Source organism: Syngnathus typhle, linkage group LG10, assembly GCF_033458585.1.
Source record: "Syngnathus typhle isolate RoL2023-S1 ecotype Sweden linkage group LG10, RoL_Styp_1.0, whole genome shotgun sequence".
NCBI lineage: Eukaryota > Metazoa > Chordata > Actinopteri > Syngnathiformes > Syngnathidae > Syngnathus > Syngnathus typhle.
In genome coordinates this window covers 11,003,274-11,024,171 of record NC_083747.1, presented here as the reverse complement: position 1 = coordinate 11,024,171, position 20,898 = coordinate 11,003,274, and the positions used below count along the sequence as shown (strand labels likewise).

Below are 20,898 nucleotides of genomic sequence, written 5' to 3'. Positions count from 1 at the left end.
ATAGAAAGAGTTAACCGAAGCGCACAATAGAAAACAAGGAAGTGTGTCCACCTGCAAAGAGTAAAGTCCATCACAGGAGGTGCGAGAGATTCCAGGAAATACACGTCTTCCCCAAGACAAGCGCTGACTGATTTTTTTAACAGAACTTGTGAGGAATGGACCCCCGGCAACAAGGCTCAAATGACAATGACTACACTGAAGGTGTGTTGTTATTTTCTATTAGTATTATTATTCATCATGATTATCTTACCTGCTTTCATTGTCTTGCAGTCGGCGATTACTTATATTCGTATGGCCAAGAGTCGCTGAGATTAAGACGTCCTTCATCTCAAGGGTCCAATCGGAACTACCCTCACTTCAAGTGGAACCCGGCAGCCACAGAAGAAGAAGAGGTGGAGGATGAAGTGGATGGATACAGAGAATCGGGCGAGGAGCCTCGGGAGATCCATACCATCCCTCTGCCCATGGCGCTGAAAAGGGCTGTGAGGTCTGAGACTATTTTCATTTAAAAAAAAAGTTTTTGAAAATATTTTTAGATTTGTCACACTTTTTGCTTCACATACACAAAAATTGCAGCTAACTATCAAACAAATCAAATGTATAATAATGCTTAATTACATGCAGGCAGGTACAGGAAATGCAGGTGCCTGTACTTTCCTCCAGGATGACATCTTGGAAACAAAGGAAGCGCAAAACCCTCAAGAAAATCAAAAACAACACCAGAGAGTTCCTAAACTTATTTATGCTTTGGAGGAAGTCTTTGCAACAGATTGGAGGCACAGTACACCAATTCATTTTTGAAATTCATCCTGTTCCTACGTTGCAAACATTCCACACTTTTTAAAACATTTTTTTTCATGGTAAAATTTTATCCCCTCAGGAAACTTTGGCGGCGGTGTCCAGTCTTATTTCCTGTTCCTGCGTTTCCTGGTGGTACTCAATTTTGTCTCTTTTTTACTGATCGCCGGGTTCGTCTTCATCCCCAGCGTCGTCTTCAGATCACTCGACAGCATCTCTGCCAACAACACTGGTAACCAGTCTTGTGTTGCGTTGTGTTGAGTTGCTAAGTGAGCTTTGCTAAGGCTTTGCACTGCATGCTTGTGTGTTTTGCAGGGCCCGAGGAATGCATGAAATACGATCCCAATCCTCAAGTCTTGGTGGCATTCTATTATTACATCCTTGACTTCCTTTCGGGAACGGTGAGAGACTCAAATGACCCCACGCAACTCGTTGACATGAGAACATAAGCAGTCTAATCGCAATTTAATCACACTTATTGTGTTCACTTACTTTATTTGTGTTTCCCAATTATTTAATTGTTATAAAATATTTTGTGCCCCCCCCCAACTCTCCGTTGCAACTATAAATAGTATCATTTCTCTATAAAATTGTTAAGTACACTGCTACAATAACAATAAGAGTGACACTGCCACCTACTGTAGTGGATGTGCAAATACAATTTATTTTAGCATAAGCAGAAAAAACACAGATGTGACTTGATGAGCTCTCCTCCACTTGTTCAGGGTTACATGGAGTCTTCGTACCTGTTTTATGGCTACTACAACAGCACTCTGGTGGGTGACAACAACTTCTCCTACAACATCCCGCTGGCCTATCTCTTCACCGCCGTCTTCTACTTTGCATTTTGCTTCATCTGCATCTTGGCCCGGTCAGTTGCCAAACCGACTTTTTGAACGTTGCGTTTGCCGCACAATTTCCTCATGATCGCTCACGCAGGATGGGGACAGCAGCTCGAGTTGCCGTGGCGACGGGAGGTGGCGTCGTGGGCAACTACAGCATGATCGTGTTCACGGGCTGGGACTACGGGTGCCTGGGAGACCAAGCCACCAAGCTGAAGCAGAGGAACATCCACTATCGGCTCCAGGTCAGAGCGGGACGCTCGGACCACCTTTTGGATTAAATTTAGATATTAAATATTCTGATAAAAAAAAAAAAAAAGAGAACTACAAGTTGTGTCACATCATATAGTATTCTTTCTCTGTAAAAAAAGTCACCTAATAATAATAATAATAATAATTTATTTAACAAAGGATTTGGTTCATGGAATTTGGACTTTGTTTTTGGTCCACTCAGGTAGATTTGGAGGAGCAACTTATGAAGCAGAAAGCAGCCGCTCTGACCTTCTGTCAAAAAATAATCTTGTACTCCCTTCGCATCTTCATGGGCTTTGTTGCTTTGGGGCTCATAGTGGCAGCCTGCTTCGGCATCTTCGCGGCCACAGTTTTCAGTCAGGTATACACTCGTGACTGGTGCACGTGCACTTGAGTAAATGTCAGAGGTGTAATTGCTCTTTGGACTCACCCTCACAGGGCAAGAGTGGTCAGAGTGGGATTCTGGGTTTGATTTTTGAGTATCTGCCCTCCATTGTGATCACCGCTGGTAACTTCCTGGTGCCGTTACTCTGTGACCAGATCGCCCTGCTTGAGCGATACCCACCCAGCACCACAGTCATACTGGCCCTCTTGAGGTTCAAGCAGCACGTTTTTTTATATGGAGCATCAATAACAAGTGATATAAATACAGTCATGGATATCAAAACAGTTTTCCATCATTGCATTCTGTCACATTCAGGGCAGTGTTCTTGCGCTTGGTGAGTTTGGGAGTTCTGCTGTTCACCCTGTGGGGTCAGATCACATGCCAGGTGGACAGGAACAAGTGTGACGTGTGCCAGTACAACCACGAGGAGTACCCTGTAAGTGTGCACAAACAAAACACCATGTAACAATCTAAAGATTTTTTTTCATGTTTGTCTCAGTGCTGGGAAACACGAATAGGACAGGAAATGTACAAGTTGACGCTTTTTGACCTCATTGTTACCATCGCCGTACTCGCGTTGGTCGAGTTTCCACGCAGGTCTGGAATACCGTCTGTCTCTCGTTTACATTTTTTTTTGGGGGGGGGGGGGGATCCTGTAGTCTTATGTTTGTGGTTATCAGGATGGTGGTGGACAACTGGTCCAACATGCTGACTCGGTGGGTGGGTCGGCAGGAGTTTGTGGTGTCAGCCAACGTGCTGGGCCTGGTGTACGGCCAGACGGTGGTCTGGATGGGGGCTCTTTTCTGCCCCCTGCTGCCTGTTATCAATACAGCCAAGTTTGTCATCCTCTTCTACTGCAAGAAGGTAACCCATTTGAGCATTTGTTCCTACTAGTGACGGAAAAGCTGAATATCAGGTGAAGGTTCTAAAACCGTTTCCTATTGGTCAAGCTCCAACCCGATGTGCCCTCAGGTTACACTGTTCAACAACTGTCGGCCCGCCCACAAGACTTTCCGCTCCACCACCTCCACGTTCGTCTTCCTGGTGGTGCTGCTGTTCGGGTGGGGCATGGCCACTCTAGTTATGATCTACAGTGTGGCTGAGTGAGTAGTGGCCTTGGTTAGCTGTGTATTATAGATGTTGGATGTTGTTGAAGGTCCATGTTTGGTTCTTCAGGATCCAACCGTCTATGGGCTGTGGCCCCTTCCGCTTCTTCCCGTACATGTGGGCCATTGTTCCGATGTCTTTCGAACGCCTCTCAGGAGTCACGCAGGAGTTTCTCTTCTTCATTGGTTCCCAGGCCTTCTCCATCCCTCTGTTTGCCTTGTCTTGGTCAGCTCCTATAGCATCCAGGTCACCTCCGACCCTTATGGGGAAAACCAGTATCGTAATTATTTTTTGTTTTCTCCCCAACAGCGTAGTGATGGGTTATTTCGTCGCCCTGGCTGCTGTTTATGGAAAAAGTGTTACTTTGCTCAGAGCTCAACTCAAACAGGTACAATGTGGTCAATCTGCATTTTGATCTTAATCACTGTCTATTTTCGTCGTCTTTACGTGTTGTCCTGTTACTGTTTTTTTCCTGACAGGAGAGCCATGACAAGCAGTTCTTGGTCAAACAGATTGAGAATCTGAGTCGTCAACTTCAGATACCGACGCGAGACTTTCCGTGACAAACCTTGCTCCATTGCAGTTTTTCCATTGCTGTTAGTCTATTTATGATACAATATATATATATATTATATATTATAATGATAATGATAGAATGATATACCTTATTATGATTATCCCTAATAAACATTATTGTAATGATAAACCCTAATAGACATTATTTACAGACTCAATGAACCAGATAATAAAACAAGACAATACAACAAGATATACGGGAAAAAACCATGTAAAAACAGACTCATTGTTTTTCCTTCATATGTAAGTCAGTTGGAGAATTTATGACTGTGGTGAGTTCAAAAAATTCACGTGTTATTTTGTACATACGTATTTGCGTTATTTACGTACGTCATGGTTGATGATAATAAATTCAAGGACACACAGCGGCATCTCGTGTTCAAATAGTGTTAATGCAATGACGTTTCATGTTTACTTCCGGTGTAGTTTTCCGGTGGCTAGCTAACGACAGCAACTAGCTCCCGGGTAAGTTACTTCCATCGATTCGATCTTATGTTTTAGTGGACGTGTATTAAACGTCTACTGTTTTTTTAATCCCTTTAACAATCACTAATTTATTCTACCAGTACACCGACCTTAAGATATCAAGGATATCGCTCATGGCTTTCCTCTTATAACGGAAGTGTATATTGTAGTTTAGGTATTAATTGACACTCCCCTTTGACTTGCGAATTGAAGTGTTCCTTTTGTCCCCACAGTCGAAGCCTGCTTAGCAAGCTCGAGCCTCCTAATCATGAACATTCTCCCCAAGAAGAGCTGGCACGTTCGCAACAAGGACAACATCGCCAAGGTGAGGAGAGATGAAGCTCAGGCAGCCGCGGAGGAGCAAGAGGCCAAGCGGAGAGTGGAGCGAGCCGAGCAAGAGGTGAGACACATACACTAACTAGCACGCCACCATACCTCCTACATATGTAAGTGTAAACTAGTGTGTGTGGTGGGTAGTCAGCCTAAATGCAAACACACCACAACTCAAGGCTTTGTTGGGCTTGTGCGCCAAGAATAGGTCCAGGACCATTTGACCTCCACAACGGGCAGAGATCTGTACTCTGCTCAGTGCTGGCACCATTTGCTACGATTAAACACAGCGTTGTTTCTCACGCACCTCAGGCACGCACTGAGTTGCTGCGAAAGAAAGCCCGAGCCGGTCTCCAGTTGGAAGCAGGAGGAAGCCAGGAGGTGAAATTGGAAGAACAGAATGGAGCCTTGGAGCACCTCAACCTCTTCCCCCTCGAGGAATCTGCGGTGAAGAAGGACAATGAGGAGTATATCAAAGAAAAAAAAGAGGAGCAGGTACTACATAATGCTACTGTGTCAAATATTTGGTAGTTAAGTTGTATGACCTTTTTCTTTAGGACACCATCAAATGAAACATTTTAATGGCCAATGATATTCTTCCTCCTTCCAGGAGAAGCAGGAGCGCGCCATCGGCTTACTGGTGTCTCTCGGTCCCCAGCCGGGCACCGAGGTCACTCCGTGGTACATGAAAAGTGGCCAGGAGAAGGAAGAGGAGAAGAAAGAAAAGGAGAAGCAGAGCGAGAAGAGGAATGACAAGGGGAAGGAGTTAACCGAAGAGGAGCGGCAGAAGAAGGATCGACGGCTGAAGGACAGTTTGGACCCGTTGAAGGAGATGAAGAAAGCGATGGGCGAGACAGTTGCCAAGACGCACAAGAGCAAGAAAAAAGACAGAGGGGAGAAGAGGAGCAGCGGGCAAAGGTAATGAAGCTGATTACTGCTTGAGGAAAAAGAATATTGCAATTAGTTGATTTCTCAGAGGCCCAGTTGATAAGGTTCGCTTGCCTTATCTCGCCAGCTCAATAGAGCGACTCAGAGCGGAGCGTTTGCAGCGCGAGGTGGACGAGCGGCGGCGAGCCCAAGAGCTGCTCGCTCAGCGCAACGGGAAGAACAAGGAAGCGGGCAGGGAGGTCAACGAGCGGGATCGGCCCTACAACAGCGCCTACTTTCCAGAGCTGGCACGCAAGCGGCAACGGCGCGACAGAGACAGCTGGAGGGACGAGATCCTCAAGTTATGAACTCTTTGGTTATCACACACTAAGTAGATATTTTCTTTAGGAGAACAAGAAGTGTCATGGTAGGTGTGGTTAACTCATTCAGTGCCAGCCCAGATGAAATAGATGTTTGACGTCTATACTCGTCAATGGCAGTGAATGAGTTAACTGTGTTGTTTACTTCTTTAACTTATGAACATCAGCACAAATTACAACCCACAACAATAAACATCACGGCGCTGAATTTATACTTCTCAAAAGTGAACATTGTCATCTTTGCAAAGGCAGAATTGAGTGTGGTCGGTTGCTCACACATTTGTTTTAACATAAAAGCTAATCATTCAGATTTTAAACAAATTGAAGATATTCCTTGGTCAGAATGTTCTCAATTTATCGCTCTATTGTTTTCATGGATTTTTGAAACAATTCGTTTCATTCTAAATATTGGAATTTATATAATTAATGATCCAATAATAATAATATGATGCTGTATGTCATTATATTTTTATTAGTGCAATGCAGCCATGAAATGTAACTTGATGACGTCACTTTGTGTGCCAAAAGGCTAACACAAATGAAAAAAGGAAGAAGGTGACGATTTCCTAACACTTAAAACAAGCAATCACAAGAAAACATGAGCGCTCACTGTGAGAATGATCTTGCGAAACAATATGGCAGTAGAAACATGTCAACAATTTTGACGATCATTAAGCAGAAGGAAGCCCTCAAACCGATCAAGCCATCCATGGGGATCACCATCATCTCTAAACGTTTGGATAAAGGACAAGGAGATTACTGATGAAACGATCCTATGTGAGAAGGCCAGCGCCAAATATTGTCTGATGTTATCGTCATGCAAGTTGGATGAAGTAAAAAAGCTACATTAATTCAAGTTTACATACTATACATTTCAGTATGTCACGGAATTTAAGTATCTGTGTCTCTAAGGTACAGTGACAATTAAAAAAACCTTTTTATTGATTATTTCTTTTTACTTCTTTGATATAACGCATTTGTTTTCTTGCTATGTGTATTTATTTGCAGTATTTATTAAGGAATTATCATTTTTTATTGCGTATGCAATTAGGTGTACAGTTTTCTAATGCGACGTAGCCAGAAACGTTTATTTATGTTACTTTCTGCAATGATACTTTATTTTTACATAAATCCCGTTCATAAACTATCTTTGCTTGGCCTGCCTTTACAATTTAATTTTATGCTCCAGCAATTATCATTACACGCGGGTCCGTCTTGTGGGCGTGTCCAAAAAATATTTATATTATATAGTCAATTGTCACCTTTAGGATTTTTTATTATTTTTATCAAAATTTGCAAGTACGATTAATGTTTGCAGTATGAGCTTGAATATAAACTCTAGTACATAAATTCATAAGCACTCGGCGGGAGCTGCGCGCCGTGCGGGTGTGACGTCATCCGGCGGAAGATGTGGATATATTTTTGGGAGGTGTGTGTGTGTGTGTGAAAGGGGGGGGGGCATAAGTAGAAGAGAACAGGAGAAGGAGGAGGTGGGGTGACTGTGGTTGGATGTTGTCATGTATGAGCAGCCAGAGGATGCACAATAGCGGGTCGAGATTACCGAGCTGAATTGCGGATTAGAAGCGGAGGAGGGGGCGAGGAAGGCGCTTTTATCCCACCACCAAAAAAAAAAAAAAAAAAAAGGACAAGGGGAGAGGGAGAAGGAAAGGAAGGAAACAGCCCGGGACCGGAGGACACCGATGCTGTTATTGTTGTGGCGGCGACGATGCGGCCCCACTGCTGGCTGATGGTGGCTCTGGCGGGGGTCATGTCGTACATCAGCCCGGAGAGAGCGCTCGGAGCCCCGCAGAGGGAAGGTGAGTCCAGTCGGTGCAGGGAATGACGGAAGGAGGGGGTTGAATTGAATAGCTGTCAGTGAGGCTGGAGAAAAGGAGAGGAAGAGGAGGGGGAGGGGGGGGGGTTCGTTATTATTCTTTATTATCAACGTGGCCGTGAGATAATGCCAATGATTATTGCAGCAGGAGAATGGTGCATGCATGCGGTGATGCAAATAAAACAGAATCATGGAGGGGGGGCAATGTTGGGCCTCACATCGATGGCAATAAAAAAAATAGACAGTCGGATTATCAGGCTTTAGAGCAATGCTGGCTAGCGTCTATTTTCACGAATCTATACCCCCCCCCCCCCCCACGCCCCTTCAAGATTTGGCAGAGTTGTGCAATATGTGCACGTCTTTGTGTTGTTTTGAGGAGACACTGCTGGGGCCTAATAGAAAAGGCCCCGTGTTTGGTTGGGTTCGGTTCTTTTTATATCCATTGAGTAATATGGACTCAGCTATTGTTTATGATGCTTGTGTACATTCTGCGCTGCAGTGGGAGGGGGCATTGCCAATCATGCTAAAAATGAGGAAAGCATGGAGTGTGACTTAGCTTCCCGTAAAATAATCTCTTATTTATTTCCAATGTGACATGTCTGCCACTTCTTTCCAACTAAGCAGGTTGTCGTCAGCGCTTCCGCTGAAGGGGCTGAACTTTGCATGAAAATCAGTCACACGCAACAAGCGTCTCTTGACGTGTCACACATTTAGCTCAACAACTGCACTCTGACACTATTTCTGGAGGATCATGCATTTTTTAAATGTACTCTGCAATTTATGCATGCAGTGTTGACAGTGAGATGACCTTGCCAGTGACTGGAGTCAGAAAAATGTACCACAGCGGTGACGTTCGAAAAAGCAACATCATTGAATAGAATGTTAAGAATTCAACTGCATCGTCATTTCATGCTTCATTTCGACGGCCGTTGTGCTGCTCCTTCTGCCACCAGGGGGCAGTATAATGTATACATACTGAAGAAGACAGTCGCAACTGCTCGGTGGAATTTGGTGGTAAACTCAGCAGTCCCTGAATATGATCTCGATCTACAGATGTAGCCATGAGGGTGTTTAACCAGCCTGCCCCCTCCCCTGCCCCTTTTCTTTTCTACAGATGGGTCACTCCCCACAAACGACCACTTTGAGGTACAAATGTCCACATGTCCCGCCCCCTTCCTCTTTCTCTCTCTCACCTGACTAGTGAACCTTTACGTCTTTTCTTTTATTCCGGTTTCTGACTCCCTTTTCTCTCTCCCCCGTTTAGCACCCCCCCTCCCCTCCCCTCCTTTGCTTCTTAACTGTGAGTGGAATGCTGACACTTCCCTCTCCTCGTGCTTCTTGTCCTTATACTGGAATGAACAGCTTCTGCTTTTAAACTTCAATTCTTGATTCCAGTTTTTTTTTTTTTCCCAACCTTGGACTTTCCTGCTTCCCACTTGACTTGAAAAAAAAAAAATCCCCCCCGGTGCAAACTGTCCATTGGGGTTGACCTCAACCTGCCGCTGTAGGACAACGCTCCAATGGCTAACTCCCCTTCCGAGACAAAAGAACCGTGTAACACGATTTCACACCTTTATGATTCCGCCAAGTCTTGTTTCTTCAACCCTCCTAAAAAAAACAGCACAGAACTCAAGAAGTAGTCAAACTGAAACTTCCCCTTTGCTTGGTGTCTGTGTGCTCCTTTCAGTTTCTCAGAGCAGGACGGCCTCGCTGTCTCCTCCGCCTTACGTGGTCATCCTCATCTCCTGCTCGGGGCTGGTCTCCTTTGTGCTGCTGCTCCTCACCTGTCTGTGCTGCAAGAAAGGAGGAGTCAGATTCAATGTAAGTAAATCCGGCCTCAGATGAATAGATCCCTGTGATTTTGAGCAATAAATCAGTATTCAAGGTGAAAAATTAACTATTATATTTTTTATTCATAGTCAAAATACTATGGATAATAATAATTATTTTATTAAATCAAATGATTTTTATTAACAGTATTTATCATATAATGAAATGGTGCTGTTGTATTTGAATTTGCATGATAAAAATCATACTAGTTCTTTTAGACATAATTTTTTTCCTAATGTTTGCTCAATGACTTTTTCTTCTGGTAGGAGTTTGACAATGCGGACGGGGAAGACTGCTCGGGAGGCTCCAGCCACATCCAGGAGGACAGCCTGTCGTCGTGCCCCTCCCTCCCGGAGGTCTACACTTTGCCCGTCAGGGAGAGGCCCAACTGCGCCGCCCTGCACGATGGAGGTAAGTCCCCTATCAGCACTCTTTCCTGTTTTTATGAGTTCTAATGCGACTTGCTCTTTCCCAGACTCCAAGTCTCAATGCTTCAAAAGACACGCTTTGAACTACCTGCAGGAAATCGGCAATGGCTGGTTTGGAAAAGTAAGACGTCGGCTTTTCAGATGGCCAACCGCTCGTTCTGTCATTCTAACTTGCTGTGTGTCAGGTGATCCTGGCCGAGGTGCTGTGCGACTGCAGCTCCTCGCAGGTGGTGGTGAAGGAGTTACGCGTCAGCGCCAGCCCGTTGGAGCAGAGGAAGTTCTTGGCCGAGTCGGAGCCGTACAGGTGAGCCTTCGCTTGCGACTACCACGCTTTTCCACGGCTATTCACAAAATGTAAATGACTTTGATACCGCACACCGATTTGACCTTTCACTTTTGTTTTGAACCAAAATCGGATTTGCGTCGTCATGCAGGAGTCTGAAACATCCCAACATCCTTCAGTGTTTGGGCCAATGCAGCGAAAGCGTCCCTTTCCTCCTGGTCATGGAATTCTGTCAGCTGGTAAGTAATGACTAATTTACAGAAAAACTGCCAGCGTTTTTTATCATTAATTTATTATTTATTGTATTATATTATTATTTTTATTTATTTTAAATGTATTATTAATTTCTGTGGCGTGCTGGAAAGCAAAAAAAAAAAACATCCCAGCACGAGTGAGGCGACGTTGGGGATATTTCAACCGCACTTCACTTTGCGTACCGGCAGGGTGACCTGAAGCGATACCTGCGAGCCCAGCGCAAGTCGGATGGGATGACGCCCGACCTTCCAACGCGGGACCTCTTGACTCTTCAGCGGATGGCCTTTGAGATCACGTCAGGCCTGCTGCACCTACACGAGAACAACTACATCCACAGGTTGGACTTGACGTCCCATCTCACTTTTGCAGTCAAGACCCAATTATACCTTTAATATTATTTTTAGAATTTTACCGCTAGTTAAAATAAATTTCTCCCATTGCAAAAGAGTTTGGGATAAATCGGGTTTGACTGTGGACAAAAGCTGAAGTTATTCCATATGATGTGTTGTCTGCAGTGATCTGGCTTTAAGGAACTGCTTGCTGACCTCTGACCTCACTGTGAGGATAGGTGACTATGGCCTCTCACACAATCAATACAAGGTATGTTCAACTGTTTTTTTTTTTTTTTTTGCCATGAGAGTAATAGATCCATTTTACGCAAAAAAATGTGAGGCACTTCTCCTAGAGGGCGCTAGAGATGCACTACAGCTTGAAAATACGTAAACACAGATGTCGTTCCACTATTGCACTTGATGGTCTTACTAGAGAGGACGAACTCAAACAGCTTTCCATACCTGACTGTCAATGTACCTTCACATATGCGTGCAGGAGGACTATTACTTAACTCCTGACAAGCTTTGGATTCCTTTGCGATGGATCGCGCCAGAGCTCTTGGAAGAGTACAGAGGCTCTCTGATTGTCACTGACCAAACCAAGACCAGCAATGTGTGGTAAGTCCACACACAACAAATCATTGAACTTAGATAAGCGACTAACGCTGTCAAAAAATAAAAACAGTTGGACTGTGCAACATATTACACTGTGCGTGGTTGAATTTGACACACTGGATGGTGAAGGGCATCTTTAGCAGAGGTGGCCATAACAAAAAGTGGAATATTTGCCATGACTAACCACCTTTCCGCAATGTCCTACTTGCAGGTCTCTGGGGGTGGTCATATGGGAGCTATTTGAGTTTGGCTCTCAGCCTCACAGGCACTTGAGTGACGAGGAGGTGCTGACGTTTGTCATCAGGGAGCGACAGATTACGTTGGCCCAACCGAGACTGAAACTCTCTCATGCAGATTACTGGTCAGTAGCCCTGTCCACAACATATCATAGGGCCAGTGACTTTATTTATTTATTTATTTTTAAATTTTATTTTTTTATTTTATTTTATTTTTACTTGATGAACTCTTTCCTTTCCTGTCCTCAGGTACGAGATCATGCAATCTTGCTGGCTACCTCCATCCCAGCGGCCATCAGTGGCCGAGGTATTCCTTCTCCTCTCCTCCCTCTTGGCCGCTGAGCGAGGATCGGCGAGAGGAGGCATCGGCGATGAGGACGAAGAGGAGTATGACGATGGGAGAAGGCGAAGAGGCGAGAGCGAGGAGTCGTTTGAAAGACGCTGGGACTTACTCCGCCCGCCAGCCTTCCAGGCGGCGGCGCACGAACGGCAGAGAGAGCGCCAACGCGACAGAGAAGACCGACACAGCTCCTACCCCCTGCTGGACACCGTGGGGAACCGCGCCACGCATTCCTCATCTGAATTGGATGACATCCTGACCGTGACAGAAACCAGCAAAGGGTTGAACTTTGAGTATTTTTGGGAGAAGGCCCACGCTAGGCGGGGCTACAAACCTCTTCCTCCTGCTCAACCCATTCCGACTGTGAACAACAACGCCCATCGGCAGTCCTTGGACACCCCCACTGTGGTCCCAGTGATCAGCGCACGCAGCCCCTCCCTCGCCAGCGAGTACTACATCCGACTGGAGGAGCACACTCCCCAGGACAGGTCTCCAACTCTTAAAGGGAAGATCCAGCCGTCTTGCAGGTCAGACTCCATTTGTCCTGGAGACATGGAGCTTGTGGAAATCCGCAGTGGCATGCTGGGAAAAGAGCGGGTGCCCTATTGTTCCTCCGACAAGTGCACGGGTGGAAAAGGCCTCCAGACGGTGCGATCAAGCGAGGTGAAACTTCAGGTTCGTAACACGGGCGTGGCTGAGTTCAGAGACACTTCGAGCAGAGTGACTGACTTCTCAGTGATCAATTTAGGAGAAGATGAAGAAGAGGATAAGAGCCCGGACAAAAAAGCTTCCACAACGTGTCAAGCTCCAATCCTTCCTCCGAAACCTCGCTCGTTGTCTTTCTCAGCAGCCAACCACCTTCACTCGCGCCCCCTCCCCGCACCTCCACTTGGCTACAGAGGACTTGCTCATTACAACATGAGTGGTAAAATTGAGACGGACCCCCTTCATATGAACAGCTGCCCACCTTCTAGCTTTGGTCACCTGGGGCTCCATCGCTCTCGACAGACTTTGCCGCCGTCTCCGTCCCTCTCGCCTTCCCTCCCGCCATCCAGTCATCCCATTTATCCCCCAACTCAAATGTGTCCGCCGCCTCTCCCTCCTCACTCAAAGCAAAGAACTTGCCCAGGCTACAGCACTGACTCTTATTCTCGATACTTGAACAGATCTACGAGAGACCCGCTATCCTGTGACCTTGCCAATCGAGACACCAGACACACGATGCACAACTCCAAGGAGGACTCTCACTCCCGTGCAAAAGGCTTTGAATCCCCCATTCGCAGAGAAAACCCCTTGCGACCGATTTATCGCAATATACCTCGTCCTCAACCTGGGACCGACGGGCAGTCCTCATCCAGTCCCACCTACTCCGATGAGGACGATTCACCCATCATGTCTCCTGAGAAAACAAGCAGCGGCGTCTCCATCACTCATTCGAGCCTGTCCGAGGACGCAGAACCGGCCCCTGGAGCCATCTTTTCCAGGGGAATGAAGAGGACCCAGTCACGCCTGGACACCATCTTGCCCGCAATTTGGAAGGAAGACGCAGAACTTCAAGCAAAACGTGTGGCCGCCGCCAAGAAATCCCCCATGCACCTGTTTCTGACAGAGATAGCAACCACGACAGAGCCGAGGGAGTGGAAGTCCGACTGTTCGTGGGAGGCTGGTCAGAAGGAGAGGAGAGATGCAGAGGGATCCGAAAATGTGTTGCCTAACAAAGGGATGCGCCGATCCCAGTCTCTGATCACTGAGTTGGGCTCAGCAGGACAGTCGTGGGCGTCAGAGAAACGCAACAGTAGCACGGCAACGGAGAAGAACTTCACAGCATTGTTCCAGGGAGATCTTTTTCTGACAGAGATCGATACAGATGCAGATCTAAATGGAGGGTCAGGAAGTGATCCGGTCAAATACCTCTACCCAGCCGGGTCTAGGTTGCGGCCATTTGACCGTGCCTCAGGCCTTCCCTCGTCCGCCGAAGCTGAAGAGACCTATTCCAAAGGAATAAGAAGGTCACACTCCCTCCTCTCTGAGCTCAGCACTGGCAAAGCAGAGAGTCAAACTCAGCAGACTGAGAAGGAGCCTCAGAGAACAGAAATGACCAGGGAGGAATTCCTTAAGGAGATCCAATCGGCAGAGACGTTTCTAACTGAAATCATATCGAGGCAAAACACGACTACAAACAAGAAAGAAGTCGATTCATCTCCGACCCCTCTGTCACCCGAGTACGAGTCCATATGTATTGACCCAAATGCAGCCCAGACCATCCGCTTTCAATCGGAGAGCTCCATCCGTTCATCTAACCGAGGAAAGGATGAACCACAAACTGAAGCCATCTATGCCCAAGTTACTAAACGTGCTAAAAAGACCGAGATCAAAGTTTCTACCAGACCCGAGATCCCGATCCTTCACATTGGCTCAACCATAAAATCGGAGAACCTAGGAAACGATCCAGATCGCCAGTCAGAAACGATGCCCAAAAATGGCCTACTGCACAATCAAGCACTTGGATGTCAGAAAGACGAAGAAAGTTCTGATGGACCTGCCTTACCTGCCAGAGGAAAGGATCAGGCCACAGATCTTTCAGGGCTCTCACCTAAAGCTTGCAACAAAGACGTCACAGTGAACTCACTCATTACAGATCATAGTCCGAAGACTTCTTTCTTTGAGAATGGCGAGCTCGTGAGGGATGAGCCATGGCCCAGCAGTCCGAAGAGAGAAGATCAAATCACAGTGTGCCATCTTGACAGTGAAAAGGAAGTTGTTACCCCTCCCACTCCAGATTGGGATGCGTCAGGTGACGTCTCCCTGGTCACCCCTACTGACTCGGTCCTGTCACCTCTGACGTCCAGCTCGGCGGACTGCCTCACTCCAAGCGACTCATGGACGGGAGGGGGAAGTGGCGGATGGCGAGCTCTGTGCAACGAAACGCCCCATCGGGACTCGGCCTATTTTTCAGATAGCGAGTGGGAAGGGGACAGCACGAGCAGAAGGAGCAGTGACGGACTTGTCGGCGGCAGGCATCGAGGGGGCGAGAGGGGGGCGCTGACTGGGATCGAGGAAAAAACGGAAGAAGAGGGTGAGGTAGAACACAAGCACCTTTCAAAAAACAACATCCAGATGTCAGAGAAGATGACATGTCAGAAAACACCTGAAAACGCCGCAGATATTCCAATCAAAAAGTTTGAGCCAGGGCAGCGAGACGATTCTGGTACTTTCTTGAACGGTCAGAAATCCTCCCGACTAATTGATGATGCCCCAAGCCAAGACTGTGATTACTTTATTGATAAATTGTTCTCCAAATTAGAAGAGGCGCCACTCAAGAAGTTGACTTGCAGTGATGGTTTTACAAAACACCGACAGGATGACGTCATAGCAGATGTCGCAGACTGCAGACATATCGATTCTGAAGAGAAAGATTTGAATCTGCTTGGCGACAGAGCCAAAGACTCCACAAGAATGGAAAACAGTATCACAAGTCTCCATCACTGTGGAAATATGTCTACAGAATCCCCATCATTGGTGGAGTCAATCGAAGATAAAGTAAGTGGTCTTGCGATTGCCTCATGGAGAGAGCAAAGCGTTGAAAAAATAAACAAGATGGCTGACCTGGAGCTGCACCATGCAGACCACAACCAGCTGGGATTACGAGACCTTCACTGTTCAGACGCCTGCGAGGATCAGACGGCAAAGGTCAGGACGGAGACAGAGAAACAGCTGGCCGCTGCAGAGTTGAATAACATCGTGAAAGAGAGGTCACCCCTGAGAGAAGCAAAGAATCGGGTTAGCGGCGTCGCTAACGATGGCGAGGAGGTGAAGGATGACGAAAAGACCAACTGGCTCTACTGCCAACGTTCTTCACAGTCAGGGTTGCTCGTTTGGCCCGATGAAAACGACCAGTGGGCCTCTCCAGAAAAGCGCTCTCCGGATCACGAGCTAAGCTCTGAACTGTTCCCCGGCCTCCAGCCCGAAGCGTGGGAGGTGGCCGAGCGTCTCGTCGTGGGTCGGGAGTTTTGGGAGGCAGAAGAAAATGACGAACTTGCAGGAAGCGAACCCCACCCGGCCGTGTTGATGAGCTGCGAGGACTCGTGGAACGATGAAAGGCGGGGCTTCACCGAGAGTCTATCCGAGAAGGAACACGAAGGCGCTCAGCAGGAGGTGACGGACATTCAACAGGTTGAAAATCGGGAGAACCTTGTAGAAGTCGACAGATTTGATGCACTAGGGGAAATGTCTGATGAAGTGGAGAATAATGAAATCCTGGATCAAGAGCACTCTGAGACAGGTGAGAAGCACAAGTCATTAGGCGTGGATATGGACGGAGATGATGGACATCTCACAGAGTCAGAGGAGAATCAGAATTTTAACACCTGGTCTCAGCATCAGCTTTTGGAATCATCACCACTAAGACAAAAGGTTGACAGCAACACTGTTTCCGTCAACTCCTTCTCTCACACGTTGGAGAGTAAACGAGCCAAAATAACGATTTGCATCACTGAAGCCCCTCAAGAGAACTTCTCAGACCAGGAAAATCTTGACTCTGACTTATATGATGAGGCTGACAGAAGAAGTTCATGCAACTCTGAGCATCCCACAGAAGAAAGCAGAAGCACCGCAAAAGTCCAGGAATTTGGAGACGTTGCAGATCCACAGGTGGACAACTTCAGCTCAGTGGACTTCCCTAGTCCGCCTCAGAGCATCGACCTTGACGTGCAGGATGAAAAACTGGAGAGTTTAGATGACTCCTTTCCGAGTCCGCCACCGTCAGTTTCAGAGACCGACGACTTTAGTTGTCCTCCGAATTTAGATGACTTCAACACTGAGGGAGAGTTTCCTGAAACCGGTTCCAGTAAGACACTTTTTCAGGAACCGGCAACCGCCACAGTCAATCCATCTGACAACTCCGAGACCGAAGATCAGAATAATGCCGACCCATCAGAAGCGCCCGCCAATAGCCTGCCGGAATCATTCATTTCCGAATGGAAAAACATGGATGAGGAAGCCTTGGAGGATTTTGAGAAACTGGAACAACTGTGTTGCATATCTGGTGACGAAGAGGCCACCTTGGGTGACATTTTCTTGGACAACATCCAGCTTTTGGAGTCCTTGAAGAAAACGCCCGACCAAGAAAGCCTCTGCGCTGAGGAGAACACGGAGAAGGTGGCTTTGGATGGGACTCTTGATGAGTCAGAGGGCGACGTGGTGAGGTCATCGGACCAAACTGCAGATGCTAAGGACCAGAGTTGTCTCTCCAAGGTGACCACAAAAAATGGCCTCATGATGCAGGTCAGAAAACGGATTCTGTGAAAGTCAAACCTGTTCTCGATGTTGCTGAGCTTCAATTGTTTCAATCGTTTCGCCTCAGGTGTGCGAAGAACGGCTGCAGTTCTCCCTGAGTGAAAATGTGAAAACAAATGTGCTTTGGGGAGCGACAGTTAAGGACACTGTCACGCTTCGGCCCTGGGGAGAAGAAACGGCGGAGAGTGAGGAAGTCCAAAGCCAGGACGACAGGTATTGAGGCAACATGTCAAACGTTCTGAGATTGTCCAAATGACTTCTGGTTGTTGTTGCAGCCTACCGGAGCAGGAAATTTGCCCCGAGCCCAACGCGGAGTGTGAGAAAACTGAAAATGAGCCGCTCACTGTGATTGAACAACCTGAAATTAGCACATTGCAGTCTTCTGCAAACCAGGCAATCAAAGGTTCGTCTGTCGCTCCGGGTCTTGGTAGTCGAAGCCGAAATGGGGGCTTGGTTGCTCTACTTCTGGTCATGGTCCAACTTCATCAATATAAAATGTTTTTTTTTTTGTGTGCTAGCAAAAGTCGCTCGTCTGTCTCTGGCCCTCCCGCCGCTCGCCATGACTCTGCCCCTCAACACGACGGGCAAAGGAGGATTCGGCGCTCGGATCGGCAGACGGAGAGGTTTGCTCCCGGGAAGCGATCTTGAAGACGAGGAGGAAGATGAGGAGGAGGAGGAAAGCTGCCGCAGGGTCATCGTTGTCACGGAGACAGATGTGGACAAACGCGTGGGCCTGAGAAGCTTGCTCAAGTCGCCTAAGGAGCCGTTGGACAGGGCGAGGGACAGAGGGCGCAACGTGTCCTTTTTTGATGATGTCACCATTTATCTTTTTGATCAGGTGTGTTGTGTAGTGCGTTTAGTTGATTATCCTTGATGTCGATTTTTTTAATTGAGTTGTGTCCCTGCCACAGGAAACTCCAACCAATGCATTGAGCACTTTGGCGCCCACAAGTCCAGCTGCTGTGTCCGTCAAAAACACATTTCATGGTGAGCATCCTACTTGCAGCTCAAATTTGTGTCCTGTGGTTTGGAAGCAGGTTTTAGTCTCCGCTTATCATCCTGACTCATCTCCGCCCACAAAAACGGAAAAGCCTCTCCTCCACTAGACTTCTCCTCGACGTGATTAATCCACTATAATTATCTGCCTCGACGGCGGGACATGCAACCGAGCTGTTTGACAAAGCCTGCGTTCAACAATGCAAACCGTAGTTGAGCTTCTCCGTGCTATTTGCCTCCGCCGTCCATCTTGCATGCTAATGACTTATTGAACGCGGTAATGAAAGCGTTTGCTCAAGCGTTCCTTTCCGTCGCTACTGCACGAGAACAACACCAAAATTAGACGCTTTCATGAGAAGACAAACCTGTGCTGTCCTTGAACGATGTTATTTTTAACCATCGAAATATGTCGATTGTAATTTTGGTTGTCTGTGTTTCCTGCCTCAATACCAGCGTTAGCATTGTTGGACTAGAAGTCAAGAGGGTCTTAGATTTAGGTTTTGAATCCCAGTTCTGGTCTTCTGGCCTTAACCTAACTAAATTCAAGACTGGATAGAACTCAGAAGCCTTCACATGTTGCTCTCTCTCACTCGACCAGGTTGCGGCAGCAAAAGCAAAGATTCCAAGCGCAAAGAGGCCAAAGTCGCTGTGGGCGGGGCCAACACGGTGACATCATCACGCTTCACCGTCAGCCCAGCCAAGGACCCTCACTCGGCGTGATGTCGCTTGAACCCGTGGGAACATTTTAGAGACTCTGAGACTGAGCCGTTGAATCCACCCCAGCAACCAACCAGCGGTTCGCACAGAGGCTATTTTTCTACCGGATGGAAGAGGACGACTCCCGTTTCCAAACGATTCAGTTTTGACCAGCCACACTGTTTACAGAGTTTATCAAAGCATCTTTGGAAGGGGGAACCTGTGAGACGTTTTGACAGCTATGCAGTGGGAGCCTCGCTGTCGACCAGCTTCTCTTTTCTGCATTGTTACTCCCCCAACAGCGAGGGGAATGCTGTTTGTTTTTCTTCTTCTTGTTTTTTTTATCAGGCCTCTCTCTCTTCATGGACATGTTTTCATTGCAGTCATGTTTGAAACAATTTGCTCAGCTCCTGTTAGAATACTACTTGGACATTTGTACAAAACATCATCAAACAAAGTGAATACAATATCGTTTTTTAGCTGTTTACTTTTAGGCATGAGAATTTCAAAGCAACCAACGTTTTTCCTTTGTACTTTGAGTTCCAAAAAAAGCAGTCTCTTATTTTATTGCTATTTATTTGTCATGTTTGTAAAGCCAGACTATTCTTTATGCATTCATTTATTTATATTATTTATTTGATGCCGTTAGCATATACTAACTTAGCATTTGGAACAGAGTGCATCTAGGTTATACCTTCTGTAAGATCTTCATAACAAATAAAGCAAAATATTTTCCCAGACGTCTTAATTGCGCCCAAAAAGTATTTTGTATAATTTTACCTGTCAATATATTCCAATCTGTATGATAGTTTGTCCTGTAATATTTCATTTCCCTCAATGTCTCTGTATGTATTGTTTAGCGAAGTTGTCATTCTTTTCAAGACAGTCAGTGTAGCTTAGCATGAAAAACTAAAAAAAAAAAAAAAAAAAAGCTTTTCATCAGTAAATATTTTCATTTTTATTGTCTGTGTATATGATGAATTTATTTTCTACAAATAACAGTCCATCATGCAGTCAAGGTTCATATAGTTTGTTTAGACTGTTTTAGTGTTCGTTTACCAAACTGTATTGTTTTAAGGAATTGATTTCAAGGGATAATGTAAAAACAAAGGGGGAAAATAAAAATGACAAAATGCAGATTTTCATTTGAATGCTCTATGAATTGAATCAAAAATCAAATATGAAGTACAATTGTTTTGTTCAATGCGAAGTATTGAATAAAATAACCTTTTATTTAAATACAAACACATTTGGTATAATAACACCATCAACTACAATCCAACAAATACAAAATTAAAACATCAATGTCGGCATAACGTGTGTCGGCATAGCAGCAACGCTTTCTGTCACGCACTCGTGAATTAGTGTTGGCTCGTGAGTGAACGATTCGCCCAGAAAGAAACGGATTTCTTTCAGTGAACGAGAGTGAACGAATCACTTCCTAAAGTGATTCGTTCAGTTCATATGACTTCAACCAGTAGGTGTCAGTAATGCCCATTGAAGCTGGTGCCACCGGTACAAAACATTATTAGGTACACCGCCATTTTCAAGTGTACCTAATAACAGGCCACTTTATTAGGGAAATAGCATGGTCAAAGGTCACAGGTGTCAAGCTCTAGTCCTCGGGGCCACATATTGGAACGGGGGCCCCGATGTACGCACCCTGTGTACCTAATGGAGTGTCCGTGTGATTCCCTCGTTATTAATGATCCATTCAAACGAATCTTTTGAGTGATAAAGATTCAGTTCACTTAAA

At 46.2% G+C, this 20,898-nt stretch overlaps 3 protein-coding genes across 3 annotated transcripts; all 3 read left to right on the top strand.

Moving 5' to 3' along the window:
* The first annotated feature begins 60 nt into the window (after window positions 1-60).
* tmc4 (transmembrane channel-like 4) lies at window positions 61-4,237 on the top strand. Its single transcript, XM_061289933.1, has 16 exons — window positions 61-201; window positions 271-487; window positions 625-776; window positions 881-1,030; window positions 1,114-1,199; window positions 1,524-1,669; window positions 1,738-1,885; window positions 2,095-2,253; window positions 2,331-2,488; window positions 2,593-2,713; window positions 2,777-2,874; window positions 2,958-3,141; window positions 3,250-3,380; window positions 3,454-3,609; window positions 3,694-3,772; window positions 3,864-4,237. The coding sequence occupies exons 1-16, from the start codon at window positions 156-158 to the stop codon at window positions 3,945-3,947; spliced, it is 2,115 nt and encodes a 704-aa protein (XP_061145917.1). The 5' UTR covers window positions 61-155; the 3' UTR covers window positions 3,948-4,237.
* Window positions 4,238-4,320: 83 nt separating this feature from the next.
* Window positions 4,321-6,950, top strand: leng1 (leukocyte receptor cluster (LRC) member 1). Its single transcript, XM_061290065.1, has 5 exons — window positions 4,321-4,425; window positions 4,659-4,825; window positions 5,068-5,250; window positions 5,366-5,673; window positions 5,771-6,950. Exons 2-5 carry the CDS (start codon window positions 4,694-4,696, stop codon window positions 5,988-5,990), a joined length of 843 nt encoding a protein of 280 aa, XP_061146049.1. The 5' UTR covers window positions 4,321-4,425; window positions 4,659-4,693; the 3' UTR covers window positions 5,991-6,950.
* Window positions 6,951-7,728: 778 nt separating this feature from the next.
* Window positions 7,729-19,880, top strand: lmtk3 (lemur tyrosine kinase 3). Its single transcript, XM_061289063.1, has 16 exons — window positions 7,729-7,819; window positions 9,524-9,657; window positions 9,933-10,077; window positions 10,142-10,215; window positions 10,280-10,398; window positions 10,529-10,616; window positions 10,821-10,969; window positions 11,148-11,232; window positions 11,461-11,582; window positions 11,791-11,940; window positions 12,065-17,438; window positions 17,518-17,663; window positions 17,726-17,853; window positions 17,969-18,288; window positions 18,362-18,437; window positions 19,045-19,880. Exons 1-16 carry the CDS (start codon window positions 7,729-7,731, stop codon window positions 19,164-19,166), a joined length of 7,323 nt encoding a protein of 2,440 aa, XP_061145047.1. The 3' UTR covers window positions 19,167-19,880.
* Window positions 19,881-20,898: the final 1,018 nt, after the last annotated feature.

Excerpts from the sequence above, each read along its gene's own strand:
- tmc4 (XM_061289933.1), top strand. The coding sequence starts at position 156 with ATGGACCCCCGGCAACAAGGCTCAAATGACAATGACTACACTGAAG. Across the intron at positions 202-270 it reads TGACAATGACTACACTGAAG|TCGGCGATTACTTATATTCG; the intron begins GTGTGTTGTTAT and ends ATTGTCTTGCAG. Across the intron at positions 3,142-3,249 it reads TCCTCTTCTACTGCAAGAAG|GTTACACTGTTCAACAACTG; the intron begins GTAACCCATTTG and ends ATGTGCCCTCAG.
- leng1 (XM_061290065.1), top strand. The coding sequence starts at position 4,694 with ATGAACATTCTCCCCAAGAAGAGCTGGCACGTTCGCAACAAGGACAAC. Across the intron at positions 5,251-5,365 it reads AAGAAAAAAAAGAGGAGCAG|GAGAAGCAGGAGCGCGCCAT; the intron begins GTACTACATAAT and ends TCCTCCTTCCAG. Across the intron at positions 5,674-5,770 it reads AAGAGGAGCAGCGGGCAAAG|CTCAATAGAGCGACTCAGAG; the intron begins GTAATGAAGCTG and ends TTATCTCGCCAG.
- lmtk3 (XM_061289063.1), top strand. The coding sequence starts at position 7,729 with ATGCGGCCCCACTGCTGGCTGATGGTGGCTCTGGCGGGGGTCATGTCG. Across the intron at positions 10,970-11,147 it reads GAGAACAACTACATCCACAG|TGATCTGGCTTTAAGGAACT; the intron begins GTTGGACTTGAC and ends TGTTGTCTGCAG. Across the intron at positions 18,438-19,044 it reads CGTCAAAAACACATTTCATG|GTTGCGGCAGCAAAAGCAAA; the intron begins GTGAGCATCCTA and ends TCACTCGACCAG.